The sequence below is a fragment of the Panthera onca genome, chromosome A2 (assembly GCF_046562875.1).
Source record: "Panthera onca isolate mPanOnc1 chromosome A2, mPanOnc1 haplotype 2, whole genome shotgun sequence".
NCBI classification, from domain to species: domain Eukaryota; kingdom Metazoa; phylum Chordata; class Mammalia; order Carnivora; family Felidae; genus Panthera; species Panthera onca.
The window spans coordinates 153,552,506-153,576,034 of record NC_138340.1 but is presented as its reverse complement, the minus strand read 5'-3'; the positions used below and the strand labels follow the sequence as shown (position 1 = coordinate 153,576,034).

Sequence of the window (23,529 nt, the reverse complement as noted above, 5' to 3'; positions counted from 1 at the left end):
ATCATTGTAGAAATTTGGGAGAATACAGGAATGTATTCAGAAGGAAGTAATAATCACTCATAATACCATTGTGTAGTGCTGTTCTAAGTTCTTTAGATATACTACCCTGTTTAATGATCAAAACACAGATGAGTTAAATCAGTACTGCCCTGACCCAGGCAAGAGAGGACCCTGCCTTGGGCCTCTGCTTTAAAAGGTTTTCTCTGCTTATGACTTACACCACCCAGGCCCCACGGAAATGCTTCTCCACATCTCTTATCCTACGTCCTCAACACAAAACATGATTGCTTGTGAACTCTGTGCAGGTCTGTGGGCTGAACCACTGTCATCATTGGAAACAGATATAGTTTCAGACTTTGTGGAGGGTTTCTGTGGTGGAAACGTGTGGGAAGCAAAAACGAATCAACCTGTCAAGGCCTGCCTTTTGGATTGCCTGGATATTATAGGTCCTTGCCTTTCGGATTGCCTGGATACTGTAGATCCTTGCACAATCAGTGGTTTCCAGTATCCATTTCCCTTCCTCTTTGTCTTCTGATCAGTAGCTCTGGGCATACCTGCAGTTGTGTGGTATTTACTGCAAGTACACATGGCAGCTGGGGCACATTTTTGCACTATTAGCCAATTCACATTACTCTTCAATATTTATAGCAGAAGTTTTCCATGTGGCGTGCGAGAGGCAGGATTCAATTTCTCCCATTAGCAAGTACATGCACATTGAAGGTGGTAATGAATATATGGTTTTATGTCTTGTTTTTTACAGAAATATTCTTGATTTACTTAAATTTTCAAAAAGTTCGGGGTGCCTGGGTGGCTCAGTTGGTTGAACGTCGAACTCTTGGTTTCGGCTCAGGTCATGATCTGATGGTTTGTGGGATTGCGTACCGCGCTGTTGGGCTCCAGGCTGACAGCGTGGAGCCTGCTTGGGTTTCTCTCTCTCCCCCCTTCTCTCTTTCTCTCCCTCCCTCCTCCACATGTACGCTCTCAAAATAAATAAGCTTTTAAGAAATTAAAAAAAAATATTCTTGATTTACTTAAATTTTCAAAAAATTAAATGTGGAGTTGCACTTCAGTTCAGGATGTGGGAAGTCACAAGAAGAATCAGATAACCTACAAAATCGTAACTTTTCTCAAGCTTGGTCATAAGTCAAGAGTAAGAGACTGGTCGGGGCGCCTGGGTGGCGCAGTCGGTTAAGCGTCCGACTTCAGCCAGGTCACGATCTCGCGGTCCGTGAGTTCGAGCCCCGCGTCAGGCTCTGGGCTGATGGCTCGGAGCCTGGAGCCGGTTTCCCATTCTGTGTCTCCCTCTCTCTCTGCCCCTCCCCCGTTCATGCTCTGTCTCTCTCTGTCCCAAAAATAAATAAAAAACGTTGAAAAAAAAAAAAATTAAAAAAAAAAAAAAAAAAAAAAAAAAAAGAGTAAGAGACTGGTCATAAGTCTCAGCAAAACTAAAAGGCACCCGACGGAATGGGAGAAGATATTTGAAAGCGACATATCAGATAAAGGGTTAGTATCCAAAATCTATAAAGAACTTATCAAACTCAACACCTAAAAAACAAATAATCCAGGGGCGCCTGGGTGGCTCGGTCGGTTAAGTGGCCGACTTCGGCTCAGGTCATGATCTCACGGCCCGTGAGTTCGAGCCCCGTGTCGGGCTCTGTGCTGACCGCTCAGAGCCCGGAGCCTGTTTCAGATTCTGTGTCTCCCCCTCTCTCTCTGCCCCTCCCCTGTTCATGCTCTGTCTCTCTCTGTCTCAAAAATAAATAAACGTTAAAAAAAATTAAAAACAAAAACAAAAACAAATAATCCAGTGAAGAAATGGGCAAAAGACATGAATAGACACTTCTCCAAAGACGACATCCAGATGGCCAACCGACACATGAAAAAATGCTCAACACCACTCATCATCTGGGAAATACAAATCCAAACCACAATGAGATACGACCTCACACCAGTCAGAACGGCTAAAATTAACAACTCAAGCAACAACAGATGTTGGTGAGGATGTAGAGAAAGAGGATCTCTTTTGCACTGCCGGTAGGAATGCAAACTGGTGCAGCCACTCTGGAAAACAGTATGGAGGGTTCTCAAAAAATTAAAAATAGAACTACCCTATGACCCAGCAATTGCACTGCTAGTTATTTATCCAAGGGACACAGGTATGCTGTTTCCAAGGGGCACACGCACCCCCATGTTTTTACCAGCACTATCGACAATAGCCAAAGTATGAAAAGAGCCCAGATGTCCATCGATACATGCGTGGATAAAGAAGATGTGGTATATATATATATATATATATATATATATATATATAATGGAGTATTACTCGGCAATCAAAAAGTATGAAATCTTGCCATTTGCAACTACGTGGATGGCACTAGAGGGTATTATGCTAAGCGAAATGAGTTGGACAAAGACATCGTATGACTTCACTCTTGAGGACTTTAAGTTACAAAACAGATGAACATAAGGGAAGGGAAGCAAAAATAATATAAAACAGGGAGGGGGACAAAACATAAGAGACTCTTAAATATAGAGAACAAACAGAGGGTTACTGGAGGGGTTGAGGGAGGGGGGATGGGCTAAATGGGTAAGGGGCATTAAGCAATCTACTCCTAAAATCATTGTTGCACCATGTGCTAACCAACTTGGATGTAAATTAAAAAATAAATAAATTATTAATTAAAAAGAGACTAGTCATAAGTCAAGTTCTGAAATCCAAAGAGTGACAAGGTTGTGTATGGAAAGACATGACATAAACATGATTTCAGCTTTGACAGAGCATGGGGGAGAGGTGGCATCCTTACACATGGGTAGGATGAAACCAGGTATAATTTTAATGAATTCTTAAAGGCCAAATATGGGCTAACCGGTCAATTTGTAACAGGTAATAGAATAAAACACCAAGAAAGTTATGCAGGGAAAACTAAAACAAATAGACCGCAATGATTACTAGCTGATCTCCTCCCAACACAGACTTTCATAGATGAGACTGTCTCTATAGTATAGCAGTGCTTACGAACATAGCAAAAGATGAAAAGAAATTATAATATCCAGTTGGACAAGGAGCCTGAGGGCAGAAGTTCTGTACTGCTGGAGGAATGGTATATTGGAGAGCAAGTTGGCAATATTGTAAAAGGTCTTAAAAATACACATGCTTTGAGGTGCCTGGGTGGCTCAGTCGGTTGAGCGTCCGATTTCGGCTCAGGTCATGATCTCGTGGCTCGTGAGTTCGAGCCCCGTGTCGGGCTCTGTGCTGACAGCTCGGAGCCTGGGGCCTGCTTCCGATTCTGTGTCTCCCTCTCTCTCTGCCCCTAACCCACTCTCATTCTGTCTCTGTCTCTCTCAAAAATAAATAAAAACATTTAAAAAATTAAAAAAAAATACACATGCTCTTTGATCAAATAATTCCAGTTTGAGAAATATATCATATGATAATAAAAGATGTATACAGGAATTTACTTACAAAGTTGTTTATATTTGTTAGGTTCCTGGCAAGAAGGAGATGGTACACTTAAAATGGATAAATGGAGACAATTTAATGAAGGACTCTCTATGAAGAGGTAGGCAGGGTCAAGGGAAACCCACAAAGGTGGGTGGCATAACTTGGGCTAGCAGTGGTGGGGGCACCATACCACCCTAAGCATGAAGGCACAAAGGGAAGGAGCTGTTCCAAGAACCCGGCAGGAGTAGTCATAGGACAGAACCTCCCACCAGATGCATTCTAGCTCTTATGCTTGAGGACACGGCCAACTAGTAGTGTTTTCAGGGTGGGAGCTGGGGGAATAAACACCCTTGGTTCCTTTTCCATGATCAGATTTCTTGCTGGTGTTATCCACCCCCACCCCCTCCCACACTGGCCAGATGCATCGGAAGCCAGAGAGGGAGGAAGCCCAATGAGGCAGTCTTGCAAAGTCTCGCTTCTCGAAGCAAACAGCATGGTGGAGAAGGGTGGAGGGTGGATCGTGGGCCAATAGAAATACCTAGCACGATGTCTGAGGCAGCATTACGTATGAAGGAAACCACCTAATTGTCCAACATTAGGGAGTGTGCTGAACAACTTATGATAGGTTAGTATTTTGGAATACAATGCCTCCATTAAAAATGATGGGAGTTTGGGGAGTATTACCTATTAAGGTAAAAAGACGTTCATAATATAGTGTTTAGTGCGACAAAATTTTGTGTACAGCCCGATCCTAATTTTTTATCAGCATGATAATGTGGGTATGTATGCACACACATTTATGCATTTAAATGCTTGGGAGAGCATAGAGTCTAATGTTAACAATGCTTCTTCTGGTTAAGTGAGACTATAGATAATTTTAATATTCATAAACTTGATTCCCTGTATCTCCTACCTTTTCTACAATGTGTAATAAAAAATTAAAGTTCTTTTTAGAAAAATGAGAGCTATGTCATGATCCCATTTTAATTCTGTGAGCTAAGTAGGTGCTATTCTTAACACTGACAAGGAAAATTCCTTAAAGATTCCATTAGAAGCCAGTTTCATTTTTTGAATCTAGTTACAAAATTCTTAAATAAAATTCCAGCAAAGTACGGAACAATAATAATTATCATGGTACATTATTACTGCCAATAACACTACTGAGGGACCCAATTTTTTAACTTCTTTTCATACAACACGATGAGGTAGGTATTCTACTAACATTTCCATTTTTAGGTGAGGAAACCAAGGCTTGGAAAAGTCACGGCCAAAGTTACATGGTTATTGAATGAATGGTAAACCAGTATTTAAAGTCAGGTCTGTCTTCATCTAAACCCCGTGTTCCAAACTATACCATGGCTAAGTAGAACTTATCTCCAGAAATACAAGACTAGCAGATCATGAAACTCCGAATATATTCATCGTGTCAACAGGATGAATACTGAACATCAGAAGATTACTTTGTGGGTATTGCAAAGTCATTGTATAATATTTTTAAAAACTCTCAGAAGCTGGGAACAGGTACTTCATTAACTTGGTGTCTGTGTCTTTAAAAACAAGAAAAATCACATTAATCAGAAATTGACCAGTCACTATCATAGTTACTTAGCATGCTTTGAGAGATTATTGTCAATGCTTCAACCTGGCAGAAAGGGGTCAGAAGGAAAAAGATCAAAACATTACTATAGTATTAAAAAAAAAAAAAAAACAAACAGGGACGCCTGGGTGGCTCGGCGGTTAAGGGTCTGACTTTGGCTCAGGTCACGATCTCACAGTTGGTGAGTTCGAGCCCTGAGCCCCGTGTCAGGCTCTGTGCTGACAGCTCGGAGCCTGGAGCCTGCTTTGGATTTTGTGTCTCCCTCTCTCTTTGCCCCTCCCCTGCTCTCTCTCTCTCAAAAATAAATATTAAAAAAATGTAAAAACATCACTGTAGTAGTCTGATGGAAATTCATTCATTCATTCATCCATTCATTTACTGAGACCCTATTTTGTGCTGGACCCTGTACCAGGTATTGACCAAATAGTGGCCATGGGTACTACTAACTAACACTAACACTGACGTAAAGCTTGCCAATGTGCTACTCTCTTTTCTAAGAGTTTTATGTATACCGATTCATTTAATCTTCATACAGCTTCGTGAGGGAGTTATTATTATTATTGTTCCATTCTCTAGATGAGGACACCGAGGCACAAAGGGGCTAATGTGTCATAGCTAACAAGTAGTGGAGATGTAACACAAATACAGAGAGTCCTGGCCCGAGTCTGAGCAATCAGCCATCGTGTAAAAACTCCTCTCTTAACAAGAAGTAATAGTGTCCGTCCTCAGGGAGATTACGGTTTAGTGGCAAAATAGACATGAAACCGAATGCAGAATGAAGTATGCAGTTGCGAGCAGTAGGTGCTCAGGAATAAGAGGCTAAGGGAAATGGCTTCTTAGATGGGAATGGAGCAGTCAGGGAGGGCTGGCATGAGGAGGAGTGCTTCGAATCAATGGTGGGTGAAGGACAAGGGGCTGTGGGAGAGGAGCAGGTGCTGGGGCCACCAGAGGACCGTCCTCCCAGGCTGGACTTCTCGTGCAGGAGTCTGAGAACCTTTGCAAGGCGTGCTGAGCAATGGACTTTGAAGCGTGAAGGGGAGTTTTCAAAGTTTTGTATCTATATTTATGAAGTGTTTGTCTTCACTATAGCTGTTTTATCGGCAGATGTCTTATTTTTTGCTCACCTGGTGGCAAATCTGTGCTGTACATGGGAGTCCCTCAGACATCTATGGTCACAGGAGATGGTGGCTGCATTCGATTCTGGTCTGAATCTCAGGCAGACAAGCCCATCACACCCAAACCCCGAAGTTCAAGTTGATACTCAGAAGATTAGAGGGTGCTATGGGGTGGTACGAGGTAGTTATGATTATTCCCATTTTACAAATGAGAAAACTCTGGTGTAGAAAGTTGTGTCTGTGGGGCGCCTGGGTGGCTCGGTTGGTTAAGCATCTGACCCTTGGTTTCAGCTCAGGTCACCATCTCACAGTTTGTGAGTTCGAGCCCTGCATCAGGCTCTCTGCTGATAGCGTGGAACCTGCTTGGGATTCTCTGTCTCCCTCTCTCTCTGCCCCTCCCCTGCTCATGCTCTGTCTGTCTCTGTCCCTCTCAAAAACAAATAAACGTTTAAAAAAGAAAATAGTGTGTTGAATCCATGAAGCCATTAAAAAAATTTTTTTTTTAAACATTAAAAATTGAGCTCCTTGGTTACACTAGCCACACTTAAAGGGCTCCAGAGCCATTTGTGGCTAGTGGCTTCTTCACTGGATGGCACAGATTTATGGAACACTTCCAATGTCCCAGAAACTTTCCATCTTGTAGACAGCGCCGGTCTAGAAATTTCTTAACTTGCCTTTTTAAAGGGCAGAGGAGTTCCACACACAGTTGTTCGTGGGCAGATAATTTTACCCAGCTTCTCACAATCCAATGCTCTTCATCCAGAGCCTATAAAATTCAAATTTTGTAAGCATATTTTATTGTTTGGAGATTGTCATTTCCTAAAGGGCAGAGATCGTGTTTTTCCTCTATTTCTGTGAAGAGTCTTGGTTCACTAAATTTAATAAATGTTTGCTGCAGCCAATGACCATAGCCTACTGAATTCTGTGTAAGACCAAGGTAATGTCATATCTGAAGTGACCTTTTATATTTTTCATGCAGTCTCCATTGGTGTTTCATAGTGTAGAGTAGAGGAATCTGGCATTTCTGGACATCCTTTGAGATCTGAGAAGTTCTCTGTCAGTGTATCCCTTCTGGCCCGGGCACCAAAGAACTGGGGACACTCATGCTCCCCTTAGGGTAGTTTGCTGAGTTAACCTAATTGATTAATTAGGTGAATTGTTCATTGGAGTGCAGGGAGGCATGAGGTGAGGGAAGAGGCTGGCTTGGAACCTTGTACTTCTACTTATTCATTCAACAAGCATGAGTTGAGCCCTAAAACCTGCCATGCACCGCACTAGACACTAGGGAATAAATAGTTGCGAATGAGAAGGTCTCTGCCCTTGAAGGACTCAGAGACACATGGAGTCTTATTCTGTGTGGTCAGTGCCGTGACAGGGGCATCACGAGGACTTATGGCAGCCCAGAGGAAGGGCAACAAAGCCAGCTCTGGCAGATCAAAGAAGGCTTTCTGGAGAAGCGATGCTCTGCCCGCAATTCCAAGAAGTTCAAGAGCAGAGATCTCTCCTAGCAAGGGTGTCCATTGAGGGCTTTGAGGGAAGAAGGGGTTTTCTAGAGAATCAGGGTCATCAGGACAGATACATAGTTAGTATGGGCTTGGTTTATTTACTCATGTAATTGGTCGAACTCACGACAAGACGGAAGAATAAGAGACTGAGCTAGACGACTATCATTTTTCTCATTCTGAATTTGAGCCAGAGCCCCTGAGTTTGAGAACACAGTCATATGTGAGTTGGAGTTAGTAGAATGCCAGAGAATGAGGGTGATTCTAAAAACAGCTTTCACCAACTGTTGCCGTGATTCTAATGTGGATTTTTGGCATGCCTCAGGGAGCTGCTGGGTGTGGGGCTATAGTGGGAAATGACCATGGAGAGTGTGGGCAGAGGACTTAGCCAGTTGGTCAGTGGCAGCTTGTGTGTTGGGGGGGAAGGATTTTAGGGGAAACTGCAACAGACAGAGAGGCAAGGTCAGGATTGTGCTTCAAGAACATTCTCACTTGCCATGATGGCTACTAAACTGTGCAAGAGGGACAGACATTTCCAGCCCATTCCATCCAGGACAAGGATCCTGGTTTTAAACATTATACTTATGGTCATGGGTGCTTTGACAATGTCACTCCCTCCAAAGGCTTCCTTCCCTTTTGATAGGCAGGAAGTCCTTGTAATGACAAGTATCCTACACTTTCTGCAAGTTCACATTAGGCCACTTCGCTTTTGTAAAAGACTTATATTAGTACCTGTTTTTGCTAATGAAAGAAATCCAAAGAACATTTTCACTTTTATGAAAATAGTTGTTATTGTACTAATGTATGTCTTTCCAACTTTCAGAAAGTGGGATATACTCTCTACTTTGTGCTATTTCTATTTAAGAAAGGTTTCATAGGAGCGCCCTACTTTTGAATAGCGGGGGAAACCTATCTTTAGTTTAGATCATGGCAGGTCTAAACTCTTTGCTTGCTACAAGCTCATCAGATCCTACCTATTTGCTCTTTTGTCCCCAAATTCCTTCTAAATAGCTTTTCTTCCAGATAGGCAAGTGGCCCCTGCCCACATTCTGCTAATTTCTAGTGTCTTGCCTTGCCTTTCTACTTTTCTCTCCTCTGTAATCCCCTCTCTCCTGCTCTCTCCCTTTTTAAAATTGATTTATTTATTTTGAGAGAGAGAACACGTGGGAGTGGGGAGAGGGCAGAGAGAGAGGAAGAGAGAGAATCCTAAGCAGGCTCCATGCTGTCAATGTGGAGCCCATCTTAGGGCTCAATCCTATGAACCCTGAGATCATGACCTGAGCCAAAACCAAAAGTCGGATGCTTAACTGACTGAGCCACCCAGGTGCCCCATCTCTTTTTTTTTTTTTTTTTTAACAAATGTTATCCATTGTTCCCATCGCTCAAGACCCAACTTAAGCCCCATGACGTCTGTGACCCCTTTCCTACCTACTGTAGCTCATGCTGATCTTTTCCTTTTTTTTGGATTTTCACATTTATTTACTTATTTATTAAAAAACTTTTTTAAAAAATATTTATTCATTTTTGAGAGAGAGAGAGAGCACAAGAAGAGGAGGGGCAGAGAGAGAGGGAGACACAGAATCCGAAGCAGGCTCCAGGCTCTGAGCTGTCAGCACGGAGCCTGACGTGGGGCTCGAACCCACGAGCTGTAAGATCATGACCTGAGCGAATGTCGGATGCTCAACCGACTGAGCCACCCAGGTGCCCCTGGATTTTCACATTTAAAGTTCAAATTCTGTCACCCAAAATTGAGACTTGTGGTGTTGAAGAGTGAGAAACACTTTAGAGACCACGTAAAGCCTCCATCTTGGCCCATGATCATCTTCTCTTGGAGGAAGACATTCCAAACAGTTTTATCGACAAGACAAATGGAACAACAACATCGAAGGGTAAAACGCTCATAATCCCTCATCTTACTACAGCAATCTTAAGTATTGCACAATTCCTTTCCAGTCATATATATTGTTTTATATTAGCCCATAAACCATTTTATATTTAGGTTTTATTCCCCCATTTAACGTTATAACCCCAACATGCTGTATGTTTTTCTACATTTATTGAGAGAGGAGCATGCATTCCCTCCTTACTGTAATATGATTTCATTAAGCCCTTCTGCTGATACATGGGGCACTGGATCTGCCTTTTCAAAACAAGTGCGTGTTCCTCTTGGTTCCATCTCCTCTAAGCTCTGAGACTATACTCGGTGATCCCTCCCTTGCACTTCTTTATTCCCTCACTGTCTTCAGACACCTTCCCTCCTGTCTCCAGGGATGCTCAGTCTTATCTGTCCTAAAATAGGTCTCAGCTCTGCTGTGTACCCTTCTCTGTGGCCGCCATTATTTCCCAAGCAGCTCATTCTTTTACCCTAGTTGTTTGCCCCTCTCCCCCACCATTTCAATGGCATGTCTCTTTTTCATGACCACATCATCAGGTCCAAAGAGATTTTTCTCAGTCCTTGTTGTTTCTGACACGGACCATTCCCTTCTGAAACTTTCCCCCAGGCCTTTCCCTCAGAGTCTTTCTCTTACTTTTTTCATTCCTTTTCAGCTTTTCCATAATGAAGCTCTCTCTTGGGGGCCTGTCCTCGGCCCTCTTCTTTTCTTCTCGCCTGTCTTCCCAGACACAGCCATTCACTCGCACATCTGTAGCTAACAGCTCTGTGCAAATGATTTCCGTATCTGTATTTTGAGCCCTACCTGCCTTATCTCCCAAGCCTCAGCTCACCCTCACTGCCCACTGCTTGTGTTAACGTTGCTCCCTGGGTGCTGGCCGGCCTCCACAGCCAACCGCTCAGCCCCCCATGATCTTTCCCCCTAATCCAGCCTGTCCAACTGACTTCCCTTCATCTCTCCTTACGTATGTAGCCTTAGAGTCTCTGAATCGTCCGTCTTTTATTCTTTTCTTTCTTTATATTTCATCAGTGGATTTAGCATCCAGAATATGTCTCATCCGTTTTCTAATTGCCATTCAAACCCACAAAGTTTTTTTCTTTTAATTTTGAGAGAGAGAGAGAGCAGGGGAGGGGCAGAGAGACAGAGAGAGAGAGAATCCCAAGCAGGCTCCACACTGTCAGCACAGAGCCCGATGTGGGGTTTGAACCATGAAACTGTGAGATAATGGCCTGAGCCCAAACCAAGAGTCAGGTGCTTAACCAAATGAGCCACCCAGGCACCCCTACGTGAAGATTTCTTACATAGGACACAAAAAAAGGAGTAAATAAAAATTGGACTTCATCAAATTTAAAAACTTCTGCTTTTTGACAGATACTGTTAAGAGAATTAAAAGATAGGTTATGGACTAGGAGGAAATATTTTCAAAATACTAATCCACAAAAGGATTTGTATGCAGGATTTATAACGGTACTTACAACTTGGTGATAAGACAAATGTTCCAATTATAAAATGAGTAAAAGATTTGGGGCACCTGGATGGCTCAGTTGGCTGAGCATCTGACTTTTGATTTCAGCTTATGTCATGATCTCTTGGTTCATGGGACCGAGTCTGCCCTTCCCTCCCCTCTTAAAATAAATTAATAGACATTAAAAAATTTTTTAAAAAAATGAGTGACAGATTTGAAGAGTTTCTTCACCAAAAAAGAAATATCAATGGCAAATAAGCACATGAAAAGGTGCTCAGGGTTGTTAGTCATTAGGAAAATGCCAATTACGACCACAAGGAGATATCACTCCATACGCTACCACATTAAACGGACTGACCAAAGCCAAGTGCTGACAAGGATCTGCAACGACTGGAACTCTCATACATTGCTGGTGAGAATGTAAACTATACCCACTCTGGAAGACAATTGGGCAGTTTCTTCTAAAGTTACATATACAATTATTACATAACCTAGGAGTTCAATTCCTAGATATGTGCCCAAGACAAATGAAAACATATGTTCACATGAAGACCTGGAAATTAACACTGATAGCAGCTGAATTCATACTAGCCAAAAACAAACAAACAAACAAACAAACAAGCACCCAAAAACAAACAAAAAACAAAAAAGCAGGGGCTGCCTGGGTGGCTCAGTTGGTTAAGCAACCGACTTGGGCTCCAGTCATGATCTCGCAGTTCATGAGTTCAAGCCCCATGTTAGGCTCTGTGCTGACAGCTCAGAGCCTGGAGCCTGCTTCAGATTCTGTGTCTCCCTCTCTCTCTGCCCCTCCCCTGCTCACGCTCTGTCTGTCTCTCTCTCAAAAATAAATAAACATTAAGAAAACAGTTTAAAAACAAAAACAAACCAAAAAAAAAAAAAAAAACTCCAAGCAAAACAACCCCCTGAAACGATAAACTAAAAACAACCAAAATGTCCATCAAATGGTGAATGGATAAACAAATTGTGGTACAACCATTATGGAATACTCATTAGCAATAGAAAGGAACCAATACATGTAACAAGGTAGATGAATCTCAGAGACGTTATGATAAGTAAAAGAAACCAGACACCAAGTCTACTGTATCATTTCTTGTATATGAAATTCTGGGAAAGGCAAAGCTCTAGAAGCAGAAATTAGATCAATGGTTTTCAGGGATTGGGATAGAGTTGGGGTAAACTGCAAGCAGGCATAAGGGAAAATTTTAGGGTAACAGAAATGTTCTATGTCTTGAACATGGTGGTGGCTATAGGAGTTCACAAATTTTCCAAAACTAATTAAAATGTAAACTTTAAAAAAGGTGAATTTTACCTGATTAAATTACTGAATTTACCTATCTGAATTAAGCCTAACTAAAAAACGATAACAACAACATCAAAAACTGAAGGAAAATAAAAGGAAAAAGAAAGAAAGAAAGAAAGAAGATAAGAAAGAAAGGAAGGAAGGAAGGAAGGAAGAAGGAAAGAAAGAAAGAAAGAAAGAAAGAAAGAAAGAAAAAGAAAAAAAGGGATAAGCAAAAGTGTATTATATATAGAATTTTCTACACCAGATGGTGAGCTGATTTTAAATTTTGATAGATAAGGCCAAATTGTCCTCCAAAATGGCTCTACCAATTTATACCCCCACCAGTAGAATTTGAGAATGCCTATTTCCCCCACGCTATGGCACAAATGGATGTAATCAATTTTTTAAAAGTTCTGTCCATTTGATGGTGAAAAATGTTATGATCCTGAAACTTCAGGCATGCACAGTTAAGACCTTGTCCTAATTGGTCTCTCCACTCTCTCCTCTCTCCAAATCATCTTATATATTGTTAATAGAGTGATCCTTCTTGTGCCTAGTTCTAATAATATCTCACGAAAATTATTAACGATACCCCATGGCCTACAAAATTATGTCCAGACCCTTTAGCCAGGTATTTGCGTCCTTGCTCTACCCCAGCTCCTTTCTCTCTTCTCTATTCCTGTCTTCTCATTTTTAGCAGAGAGATTGGTTCAAACCTCTAACTCAATGGTTCTTATTCCCGTTTCCTTCCAGATTTTGGGGGTATCGTTGACACAAAACATTGTACAAGTTTAAGGGATACAATGTGATGGTTTGATACACTTATATATTATTAGGCAAGGTAGGCATAATCAAGCCAGGCATCATATAAGAAAGGTTGAGGTTTGAGAGTAGCTTTTCCCTGAGATAAGAAACTTTAATGTGACAGAGCAGAGCTTAGAACTCAGCTGTTCTGATTCCCAGTCCAGGACTTTCAGTGCTATCCCCTACTGCCTTCCAGTCATTTCCAACATTTTGGGTAGTCAGTCTGTCCTCATTTCTATCCTACTCCTAAGAATTAAGGGGCACAGTTTCAAAATACAACTGGAGGCTTACGTAGCATTCATTGAAATACCAGTAAGTTATATGCCAAGCAAGCAACCTATTAAATATTACTACCCTCCTCCCTTGATGAACATATCTTCATGATGACCTTGTAGGCTAGATTCAAAGGGAGAATTCCCAGACTCCTGGAGATCCTGAGCAGGAATATGGCAGCCAAGTTGCCATACAAATATGGAACTTGTTCCACCCTCTCTTCCCATTCCTGGTTCTTGGCTTCATTCCCTTAGGTTTCACATGTTCATCTCACCCTACCTGCTGCCTGAACCCTACCCTACCCCTGGCTGCTCCTTGGGACTAGACATACCTTGGCCCACCCTTTGAGAATAAGAGGCCATACGGGCCTTGGAAGTGAGCATGGGGCCAAGTAGGAAGGGAATTCTGGGGTCCTAGGTACCCAAGCATGGGGGAAAGTGGGCTCCTTGTCAGGTATTCCTTTGGCTTCTCCGACTTCTTGTCCTATGGGGGAGAGGTGCAGTTGGAGGAGGCCCAGAGTGGGCTTTCTGAAAACTGAGGCCCATTGTGCTTAGGTCTAAGGGTGGTACTGATCCTAACTCTCATCCTCCCCAAACCAGACAGCAAACCTTTTGAGAACCCAGGCTAATTTTCCCTCCTCCCCTAGAGATTATATTTTACTGGAAAACAGGAGATGAGAATTCCAGTTTGGGCTCAGCCCTAGGTCAGTAAACTCATCTCCCTGGTTTGTTTCTTTATCTATACAATGAGAATTGTAGGAGACAATCTCTAAAATCACTATTTTTATCATTTATTTAAAAAATGTTTATTTATTTTTGAGAGAGAGAGAGAGAGAGAGCAAGCACACAAGCGGGTAAGGGGCAGAGAGAGAGACAGGAATACACAGAACCTGAAGCTGACTCCAGGCTCTGAGCCATCAGCACAGAGCCTGACGTGTGGATTGAACCCATGAACCATGAGGTCATGACCTGAGCTGAACTCACGTAACCCACTGAGCCACCCAGGTGCCCCTGTTTTTATCTTTTATTTTTATTTTTATTTATTTATTTTTTAACGTTTATTTATTTTTGAGACAGAGAGTGACAGAGCATGAACGGGGGAGGGGAGGAGAGAGAGGGAGACACAGAACCGGAAGCAGGCTCCAGGCTCCGAGCCATCAGCCCAGAGCCCGACGCGGGGCTCGAACTCACGGACTGCGAGATCGTGACCTGAGCTGAAGTCGGATGCTTAACCGACTGAGCCACCCAGGCGCCCCTGTTTTTATCTTTTATATCTCCCTACAGCACTAGTAGTTCATAGTAGGTGCTCAGAAGTGTTTGCTGGATTTATTTTTTGCATAATTTGGTATGAATGCCCTAAGGCCTTAAGGTCTTCTCTTCTCAGACACAAGTGTGTATGGCTGTGTGTGTTTACACGTGTAGGGGCATGTATGTGCTTCTACTGTGTACCAGTCTGTTTTGGACTTCCAAGTCGCCCAATCTGCTAGCTGGATGGTTAGAGCCCAGGAGATATTTTCTTAGACACTCAGGCAGAATGCTCTAAATCCTAACAGGGTAACATTCAGTATTACGCCTTCAGAGCGTGGAAACTAGGAGACTTTCTATAGGGACTTGGTGACATTGAGCCATTTCTGTTATCTCAGATTTGCAGTTTTTATTTCCCACTGATGTCAATCCCTTTTTAATGGCTTGGCAAATATTTTATTTTCTTTGAATTGGCTGAGAATGGAGAGGGAGCCTACTTTCCCTGACACCCTGGTTCTAATGTAGGTGGGAGCTGACCGGAGGTTGGGGCCAAGTCCGAAAGGTTGAACTCTTCGCTGGACGGGTGGATATTCTGGCTCAAGTAAAACGGGGGTTTACTGGTGCTCTGGGAATTCTTAAGCAGGATGACACCATCTTCGAACTTCATATTAATTTGGTTCCAGAGGCAAAGCATACATTCATAACAGAAGATAATACGACAGGACAAGACAATTTAATCATCTCAGGGGGCACCTAGTTGGCTCAGTTGGTTAAGTGTCTGACTCTTGATTTCGGCTCAGGTCAGGATCCCAGAGTTGTGGGATCGAGCCCTGCGTTGGGCTCTGCACTGACAGCGTGGAACCTGCTTCGGATTCTCCCCTTCTTCTTCTGTCCCTCTCCCCGACTTGTTCTCTCTCTCTCAAAATAAATACATAAGCATTAAATGATATATTTAAAAAAAGATTCTCTCTCTCTCTAAAAAAAAAAAAAAATCCTCTCAAGTCAGTGGTTTGTAGTCAAATGACACTTTATACAATGAGTTCAATGGATGAAGACAGGCATGAATAAGAGGTCACAGATCTAGGGCCATCGTATCCAGGCGTCAGACTTGCCTGAACAGGCAATGTTTCTTCTTCTCCTTCTTCTTCTTTAAAAATGTTTATTTATTTTTGAAAGAGAGAGAGAGTGCAAGCAGGGGAGGGGCAGAGAGAGAGGGAGACACAGAATCCGAAGCAGGCTCCAGGCTCTGAGCTGTCAGCACAGAGCCCGACATGAGTTCACCCACGAAATGTGAGATCATGACCTGAGCCGAAGTGGGATTCTTAACCGACTGAGCCGCCTAGGTGCCCTGGCAATGTTTCCACAGAGGTACTCCTGGAGATTATGGGCTGATGGTAAGGTATGGAGCCGGTGGGGAATCAGAGGAGAACATGGGACCGTTTGTGATGGGGAGGCATGGTAAAGTAGAAAACAAATTAGGAACGTCAACAAAAGCTGTCTTTAACCTTTATTCTCAGTTATCTTCCTTGAAACTAACACGGAAGGTACTAGAAGGGTGCCTCAGACTCATTCAGAGGAAGGGCTATTACTGATTCTCCAGTAATCTCACCAGGGAGCACATTGCCCAGCAGGGTTGGAGCTGGGAACCCGACTGGAGAGCAAGCCGGACCCTTTTGTCAATGGAGATGATTCACATTTTCCACTTAACCATCATAGTTTCCCGGGCAATTAGATAGTGCCCCCAGCTTACACCTTTCATCCCCTGCCTAGTGCAAGCATCCTAACAGGACGCAACGAACCCAAACTGCCAATTCCACGTTCCAAGACCTCTACACCACCAGGTGTGTTCAGTTAGATGCCCGGCACGTAGCAGGTACTCGACAAACGTTAACTCCCTTCCTCGCTTTCCTTGCGTTCCCTCCATCGTCAAACTCTGACTCTCCCGACGTTCATCCCCTGACATCTCTCCATTGCCTAAGAGGGCTGCTTTCCCTAAGAGGGCCTGGACGTGCGCGGTTCTCTCCAGCTCCGCGGCAATTCGGTTCAGCAGGCGCCTTCCGAAGACCTACTACGCGCGGGGTTGGCGAGCCTCCCGGGCCCAGAGCGTCCGGTGGCTCCTTAACGACCCAGACCGGAGGCAGAACCTCTAGAGGGAGAAAGGACGGGCAGAGCTGTGCGTGCGCTCTTCTCACCTCCAATACTGCACGTGGGGCTCTTGCGAAGGGAGCCCGACCTTCCCTCCGCTTTGTCCCCTCTGCAGCCCCGAAGGCTGTCCTACGAACGCCGGCGTCCCACTCACACCTGCTGCCCCGCACTGGACGGAGCAGAGCGAAGCCAGGCGCCAGAGGAGGAGCGAGAGGCCCGCCGCCCTCCGGGCTTGCCAGGTTTTCCGGCCCTGACCCCTCCTCGCCGGCCTGCCTCCCTCCCTCCCGGCGCCCCCGGGGGCGGAACGCGCGGGGCCACCCGGGCCGCGGGCCCCGGTGTTCGGGGCGGGGCGGCCGGGCCCAGGCCTCCCGCGCTCCCCCCGCGCCTCCTCCCGGGAGGCGGGTCCTGGGGGAGACCCGGCACCGGCCCCGCGCGGCGCGGCCCCGGCGCGCCCCAGCCCCGCGCCCGCCGCCCGGCCGCCCCGCAGGCAGGCGCCCGGCCGGCCGGGAGGTGGTGCTCGCCTCCCCGCGCCCGGGCCCGCGCGTTGCCGAGCAGCGGCTCGGAGGCTCCGAAGGGGGCGGAGCGGCGAGGCCGGCGTGCGGCTGGCGGCCCCTGTCCGCGGTTCCGGCCCCCGGCCCGCCCCCGCCTCGCCGGCCTCCCTCCGCGCCGGTGCGCGGCGCCCCGTCCCAGCCGCAGCCGCAGCGGCCGCCCCTCCCGGGCCCGAGAGCGCCGAGCCGCGAGGCCGGGCCGGGGCGCCGGCCGGGACTGCCGGGGGCGCGGCGCCGACGCCGAGGCGCGGCCATGGAGGGGAAGACCCGCGCCGGGGTCGCGCTGGTCCCGGGGCCGAGCGGCCGCGGGCCTTCCGCCCGCCGCGCCCGCCGCCTCCGCCGCCGCCCGGGGCTGCTGCTCCCCGGCCTCTGGCTGCTGCTGCTGGCCCGGCCGGTCTCCTGCGCCCCAGGTAAGCACCGCCGAGACCCTCGGGCCGCGACCCTGCCTTTTTTTATTGCTGTTATTTTCAAAATCGTGCTTTCCCCGCCCACCCTCTTTTATTCTCCACCGCTCCCTAGCCCTCCTTTCTTGAGATGCTTTTTCCATTCTTCTTGGGCCCAGCAAATAAAAGGCACGGCGAAAATAAAAGGAAAAAAGCGAACGGATTCTGGCCAGTCTTGCCAAAGGTCTGCAAAGCTCTCCTGGTATCCACGAAGCCGGAGGCGGGTCTGTGGCTTCTCCAAATGTGCCTTTATTTTCTCTGCAAAATGCAGGCACTGAAATTGTATTTGTGCATGTTTCTATCAGTGTGGTATATCAAATGTTTGGGAATACTTTATTGTAGGGGCGAAGGGGCCCATTCGGGGTGTGTGCTTTGAGACGGCATTGCCTTAGTCCGAGTAGCCCGGCGTCCCCCAGATGCAGGCAGGCTGGCGGTGTCCCCCAGTGCACCAGGACACAAAGAACATTCAAAGAAAATCTCTTGGAAAGCGCCCTGGCCATGGATCTTTCCAGGGAAATAGCTATTGCTCTTACTTCTGCAAATGCATCAGTACAATAGAGTGTGAAAATATTGTGATTCTTAAATGTCAGGGCATGAAAGGAGTAAGGGTTGTTTTATAATAGATGCAGTTTACTGACTCTTCGGCAGCATGGTATTAAAAGGCGTCATTTATGAAGGAGCATGTGGGTGGGTTTTGTTGTTGAAATGATTTAATTCATATTGCTTGTCTGAAATGTTTATTTGTCCACCCCGAGCACACACACAGGATGGTCTGGAAACCATCTCTGAGCTGACACGCTCCAAGCTGGTGATTGGCCTGGCACACACACTCGACCACTTTGGGGGCAGAAAAGAAAAGGTGGAATGAGCAGCTCTGGGTGGAGGGCTTCTGCACGGTGAGCACAAGCAGAGCCACGGAATCTCCTCCGAATCCTTCCTTCTCATGGGAGCAGGGCCAAAGGACTGCCAAATGGCTTTGGAAGGAAATGGAACACATTTGAAGGTGTCCCTTGGACATCACTGTCGGAATTATAACCAGTGCCACATAAGGGATGGTGCAATAGAAACACAGGCGGGGACTTCAGGGATCATAGAATGGAACCACTCCCCTTACTACAGAGGAGACTGATACAGAGAATTGGCTTGGTCAAGGTCACTGGCTAGTTAGTGCAAACTCATTACTTTTCCATTTCTCCCCTACTGCCCCATGACCTCTAGGCTTATAGACACCTGAGGCCTCCACAAAGATTTCCCACAGCTGGGGGGGGGGGGGGTAACCCTGCTTCAGGGAGCCACACCAGAGCATGGGCGACAGAACGGGTCTCTTGAAGGCAGTATACAGAGAGTGCAAGCAATTTGCCTACCCTAGCCTGTCAGTTCTCATTAGTGCCTTCTGCCTATTCAGAGGAGAGGAGACTCCGGGCTTTCTGTGAGAAGAGATAATCATGAAGAGTGCCCTTGGCTTTAGTTGGCAAAGAAAGCCCATCTGATACCTGGCACACTAATCGTTTCCATTTACGCAGTGCGTCCTCTGTGCCAGATGCTGCATTTTGTAGACATGATCCAATCATGTCTTGAGTTCGGCACGATTATACCCATTTTACAGATGAGGAAGCTAAGACTTCGGGAGTTTAGGTTTGTTTGATTCCACACTCTCTGCATTTAACTTCTGCACAGCTTCCCTGTGTGAGCGTGGCCATCGGGATGTACTTGTAGATGGGGTGGAGAGTAGAAGTAATTCTTTTGCTAAGTTTAAAGTATCTAGCTGTTTGCATTGTCCCTCTGTAACTTGTCTTTAGAAGTCATTCCTGTTTCCCATCAACCCCCAATGCAAACGTTCAAGTTGGAGATGTGAAATTCATTATATTTCGGTGCTGGAGCCGACTTCACTGAAGTGGAGACTTCATCCTTTCGCTGATTTGTGTACCGGGCTCCTCGGGTTTGCATGGCTGCTTCTAGGCCAGGTGATAGAATCTCAATGCTAGAAGTGGAGGACATGGCGTCTGTCCTCAAGGATCCAGTTGGAAACCCAAAGCGAGTGCAGATCCCTGCGTGGACTTGTTGGCGGGCAGGAAGGCGTGGGCCATCCTTAGAGAAGACCTATCTTAAAGGTGGCCCCTGACCCCCTTGTTGAAGGCTGTGAGAAGCCACAGCGGTGGAGGCCTGGGCATGGCGAGTGCTGGTTGAATCCTGGGAAGAGGTTGCGTTTCACTTGTTTGGCCCACGTCTCCTCTGTGCCACTAGGACCCTCTGGCTCCTCGTCCTGAGTGTTGTCTTTTCATTATCAGAGTGGGGATGGGGGGAGGCTTTGCTGAACCCTGCTGTGGTGGTTCTCTTTCTAAAGAGCGTTGTTCAGAAAGTGGCACGTCTTAATCCTGTATGGGATTTCCTGGGTTAGGCAGCAGTCTCGCTCGTGTGGCCGGCTGAAAACCATCTCCTTCGGCAGTCTTCTCATTAACCTCTGTTAAATGGAGTCCACCTTTCAGTCTATATTTAAATTCCTGTGTTTTATTGATTTCTTGCCTACTTCGGTTTCATTCAGCATTTTGAGTGTGCCGTTTTTTTTGTTTGTTTAAACATTTATAAGTTTGGTCTTGACTGTTCACTGTTGTGGAAACAACTTGTAGTACTTTGGACTTGCTTTTGAATGTATTTTTTAGGCAATCCCACGTCCACAGTATAAAAAGAAAGAATTGTGCTCCATTTCCTCATCTTATTCGGGGATAAGTCCTTAAAATAATAGTTACTGTGAATGTGATAATTTTGCTGAGAATTTGGAAATTACTAGAAGGTACAGAAAACAGATACTCATAATCCCACAACCCATAGATAACACTAAATAGTTTTTTTGTTGCTGTTCACCTTAAAAAAGTGAAATGAAATATTTGCACAAATACATTTACTACTTTTTTCGCTCATTATTTAATTTAAGCATTTTCCTATTCATTAAATATTGTTTGAAAACATGGTGTTCCATCCTAATAATTTCCTTAATTATTCTTTTATATTTCCAGCTTTTTTGGCTGTTATAAATAATGCTATGATGAATAGATATGTAGATAAGGCTTTGTCTGTATTTGTTGTCTGTATTTGTGTGTGTGTGTGTGTGTGTGTGTGTGTGTGTGTGTGTGTGTGTTTGGCATACATTTCTAGAAGGGGAGTTAGAATGTGATTTAAATCTAAGACCTACCAGGCTGAATCTTTGCATGTTTTGTTTAGGGTGCTCGGTGCACCTACTAGGTGCTCCATACGTGGTTGTTGAATGAATCAACTATTTCTGTAACGCTGTAACACTGAAATCCTAAAAATTTATGCAGTTGCCTCTCTTCATCATCTCCAGCTTTGGGTATTATTTTTAAAACTTTTTTAAATTTTATTTTTTAAAATTTACATCCAAATTAGTTAGCATACAGTGCAACAATGATTTCAGGAGTAGATTTCTTAATGCCCCTTACCCATTTAGCCCCTCCCCCTCCCCCCACCCACCCCTCCAGCAACCCTCAGTTTGTTCTCCATATTTATGAGTCTCTTCTGTTTTGTCCCCCTCCCTGTTTTTATATTATTTTTGTTTCCCTTCCCTTATGTTCATCTTAAAGTCCTCGTATGAGTGAAGTCATAGGATTTTTGTCTTTCTCTGACTAATTTCACTTAGCATAATACCCTCCGGTTCCATCCACGTAGTTGCAAATGGCAAGATTTCATTCTTTTTGATTGCCGAGCAATACTCCACTGTATATATATACCACATCTTCTTTATTCATTCTTCCGTCGATGGGCTTTTGGGCTCTTTCCATACTTTGGCTATTGTTGATAGTGCTGCTATAAACATTGGGTGCACGTGTCCCTCTGAAACAGCACACCTGTATCCCATGGATAAGTGCCTAGTAGTGCAATTGCTGGGTCGTAGGGTAGTTCTATTTTTAGTTTTTTGAGGAACCTCCATACTGTTTTCCAGAGTGGCTGCACCAGCTTGCATTCCCATTTTTTTAAAACTTTTGTAAAATAAATTTGTAATTCCTTGCTTAAATTTTTTTATTAGTTCTGGGTTGGGTATTTTTTTGTATATTTTGTATTTGTATTCTGTGAATTTTCTGTGTTTTTGATCACTTATGTGTTGGGTATATTTACATCTTTATGAAGGATAAGGACCACTTTCCTCTCATTTGTTGTACTTTCCCCTTTCTAACGCATTTTCTTTTAAATTTTTCATAATTTAGAAATGTGGAAGTTGTGATTATTTTGATTAGCAAAATCTGATTTTCTTTTTCTAACTTTTTTCATTGCATTTATTCTCATGGCTTGTTAAATTTTTATCTTAATGTACTTATTTTATTAGTCATTTTGAGGCGAGCATTTGTTGTACTTTTTGAGCAATTTAGTATCCTACAAAGACTTTAAATGTTTCACAGGTGTGATCCCTGGCCCTCCCGCATCAACATCGCTAAGGGATGTGGGGCTGCTTGTTAAGAATTTAGATTTCTGGGGCTCACCCTGGACGTATCTATATTAGAATCTTCGGTGGTGGTGCCTGGGAATCTTCATTTTTAACAAGTTTATAGCTGAGTTTTAGGCGCTTTAACTTTGGAACCACTGATCCAGATAATGTAATCCCAGAAGCTTAAAACTAATAGCGTTTGGGGGGTACACCACTTAATATCTTGCAATTGTCTTTTCATGATTAGAACGATTGACTGAAAATTGTGATGTTGAAATTGTTTTTTGTTCAGTCTTGTTCGCTTGGTTTTCTTTGGGATGGGAGTCCAAGGGCATAGAGGACTTCGTTTTAAATTCTCAGTCCTGGCCGCTTGGGAACAGCTGCTACCTTCTTTGTCAGGAAATGCCTCGCTTAATCCTGAAAACAGAACCCAGCCAGGGAGTTGTTAAAATTCGCTGGGGACCTGGGAGTCACAGGTTGTCTATCAGTGCCCTGGGTGCTAGAGGCAGCTAGTTACCGCAATTACAATTATGATTAGGTTGATTTTCTCATATAGGAAGATGCTGCCGTAACTGGTCTAATTTGCTTCCAAGTTGCGACCACCCACCTTCCATCAGCGGCTCACGTGATTTCTCTTCCACGTGCTCCGGCAGCATGATTTGTTGGAAGGCACGTTGAACTGTGAGTTAGCAGACCCGAGTGTGGAATGTGCTCTTTTCTGCTGATAACTTGCTTTGTGACCGTGGACAAGTTACCTCGTCCTGGGTTTCTTCATCATTGTAAGGAGAGGTCACTGAGATTGTCTCTAAATTCCCTTTTAGTTCTTATATTTCAAGTCCACATGTTGGATACCTTGGAATGAGCTGGTTACAGACAGCGACAGTCCTGTGAATGTTTGGTGTCGTGAATGTTGGCGAATGTTTGTGTCACTCTCTCCCTGTCCTGTCGTTCTAGCCCAGTGACTTGCTCAAGGCAGTTCATTCCATTCTTCTTTTTTAAAAAAAAATCCTCGGGGCGCCTGGGTGGCTCAGTCAGTTGAGTGTCTGACTTCGGCTCAGGTCATGATCTCGTGGTTCATGGGTTCAAGCCCCACGTTGGGCTCTGTGCTGACAGCTCAGAGCGTGGAGCCTGCTTTGGATTCTGTATCTCTCTCTCTGCCTCTCCCTCGCACGCGCTCTCTCTCTCTTTCTTTCTCACAAATAAAAATAAAACATTAAAAAAATTTTTTTTTTAAATCCTCTAACCACCTGCATCCCCACCCCTGGGACACATACTTTGCTCTCTCATGGTCTTTTTCTTTGTCTCTTCCTTTTATCCATCT

At 44.7% G+C, this 23,529-nt stretch overlaps 1 protein-coding gene across 1 annotated transcript in view; it reads left to right on the top strand.

Moving 5' to 3' along the window:
- Positions 1–4,642: 4,642 nt before the first annotated feature.
- KIAA1549 (KIAA1549 ortholog) overlaps positions 4,643–23,529 on the top strand; it is a 161,607-nt gene continuing 142,720 nt past the window's right edge. The window contains exons 1-4 of the mRNA XM_081790753.1: positions 4,643–4,647; positions 15,163–15,322; positions 16,408–16,510; positions 16,898–17,740. Coding sequence (XP_081646879.1) covers positions 4,643–4,647; positions 15,163–15,322; positions 16,408–16,510; positions 16,898–17,740 — 1,111 coding nt within the window. The remainder of the gene's footprint in view (positions 4,648–15,162; positions 15,323–16,407; positions 16,511–16,897; positions 17,741–23,529) is intronic.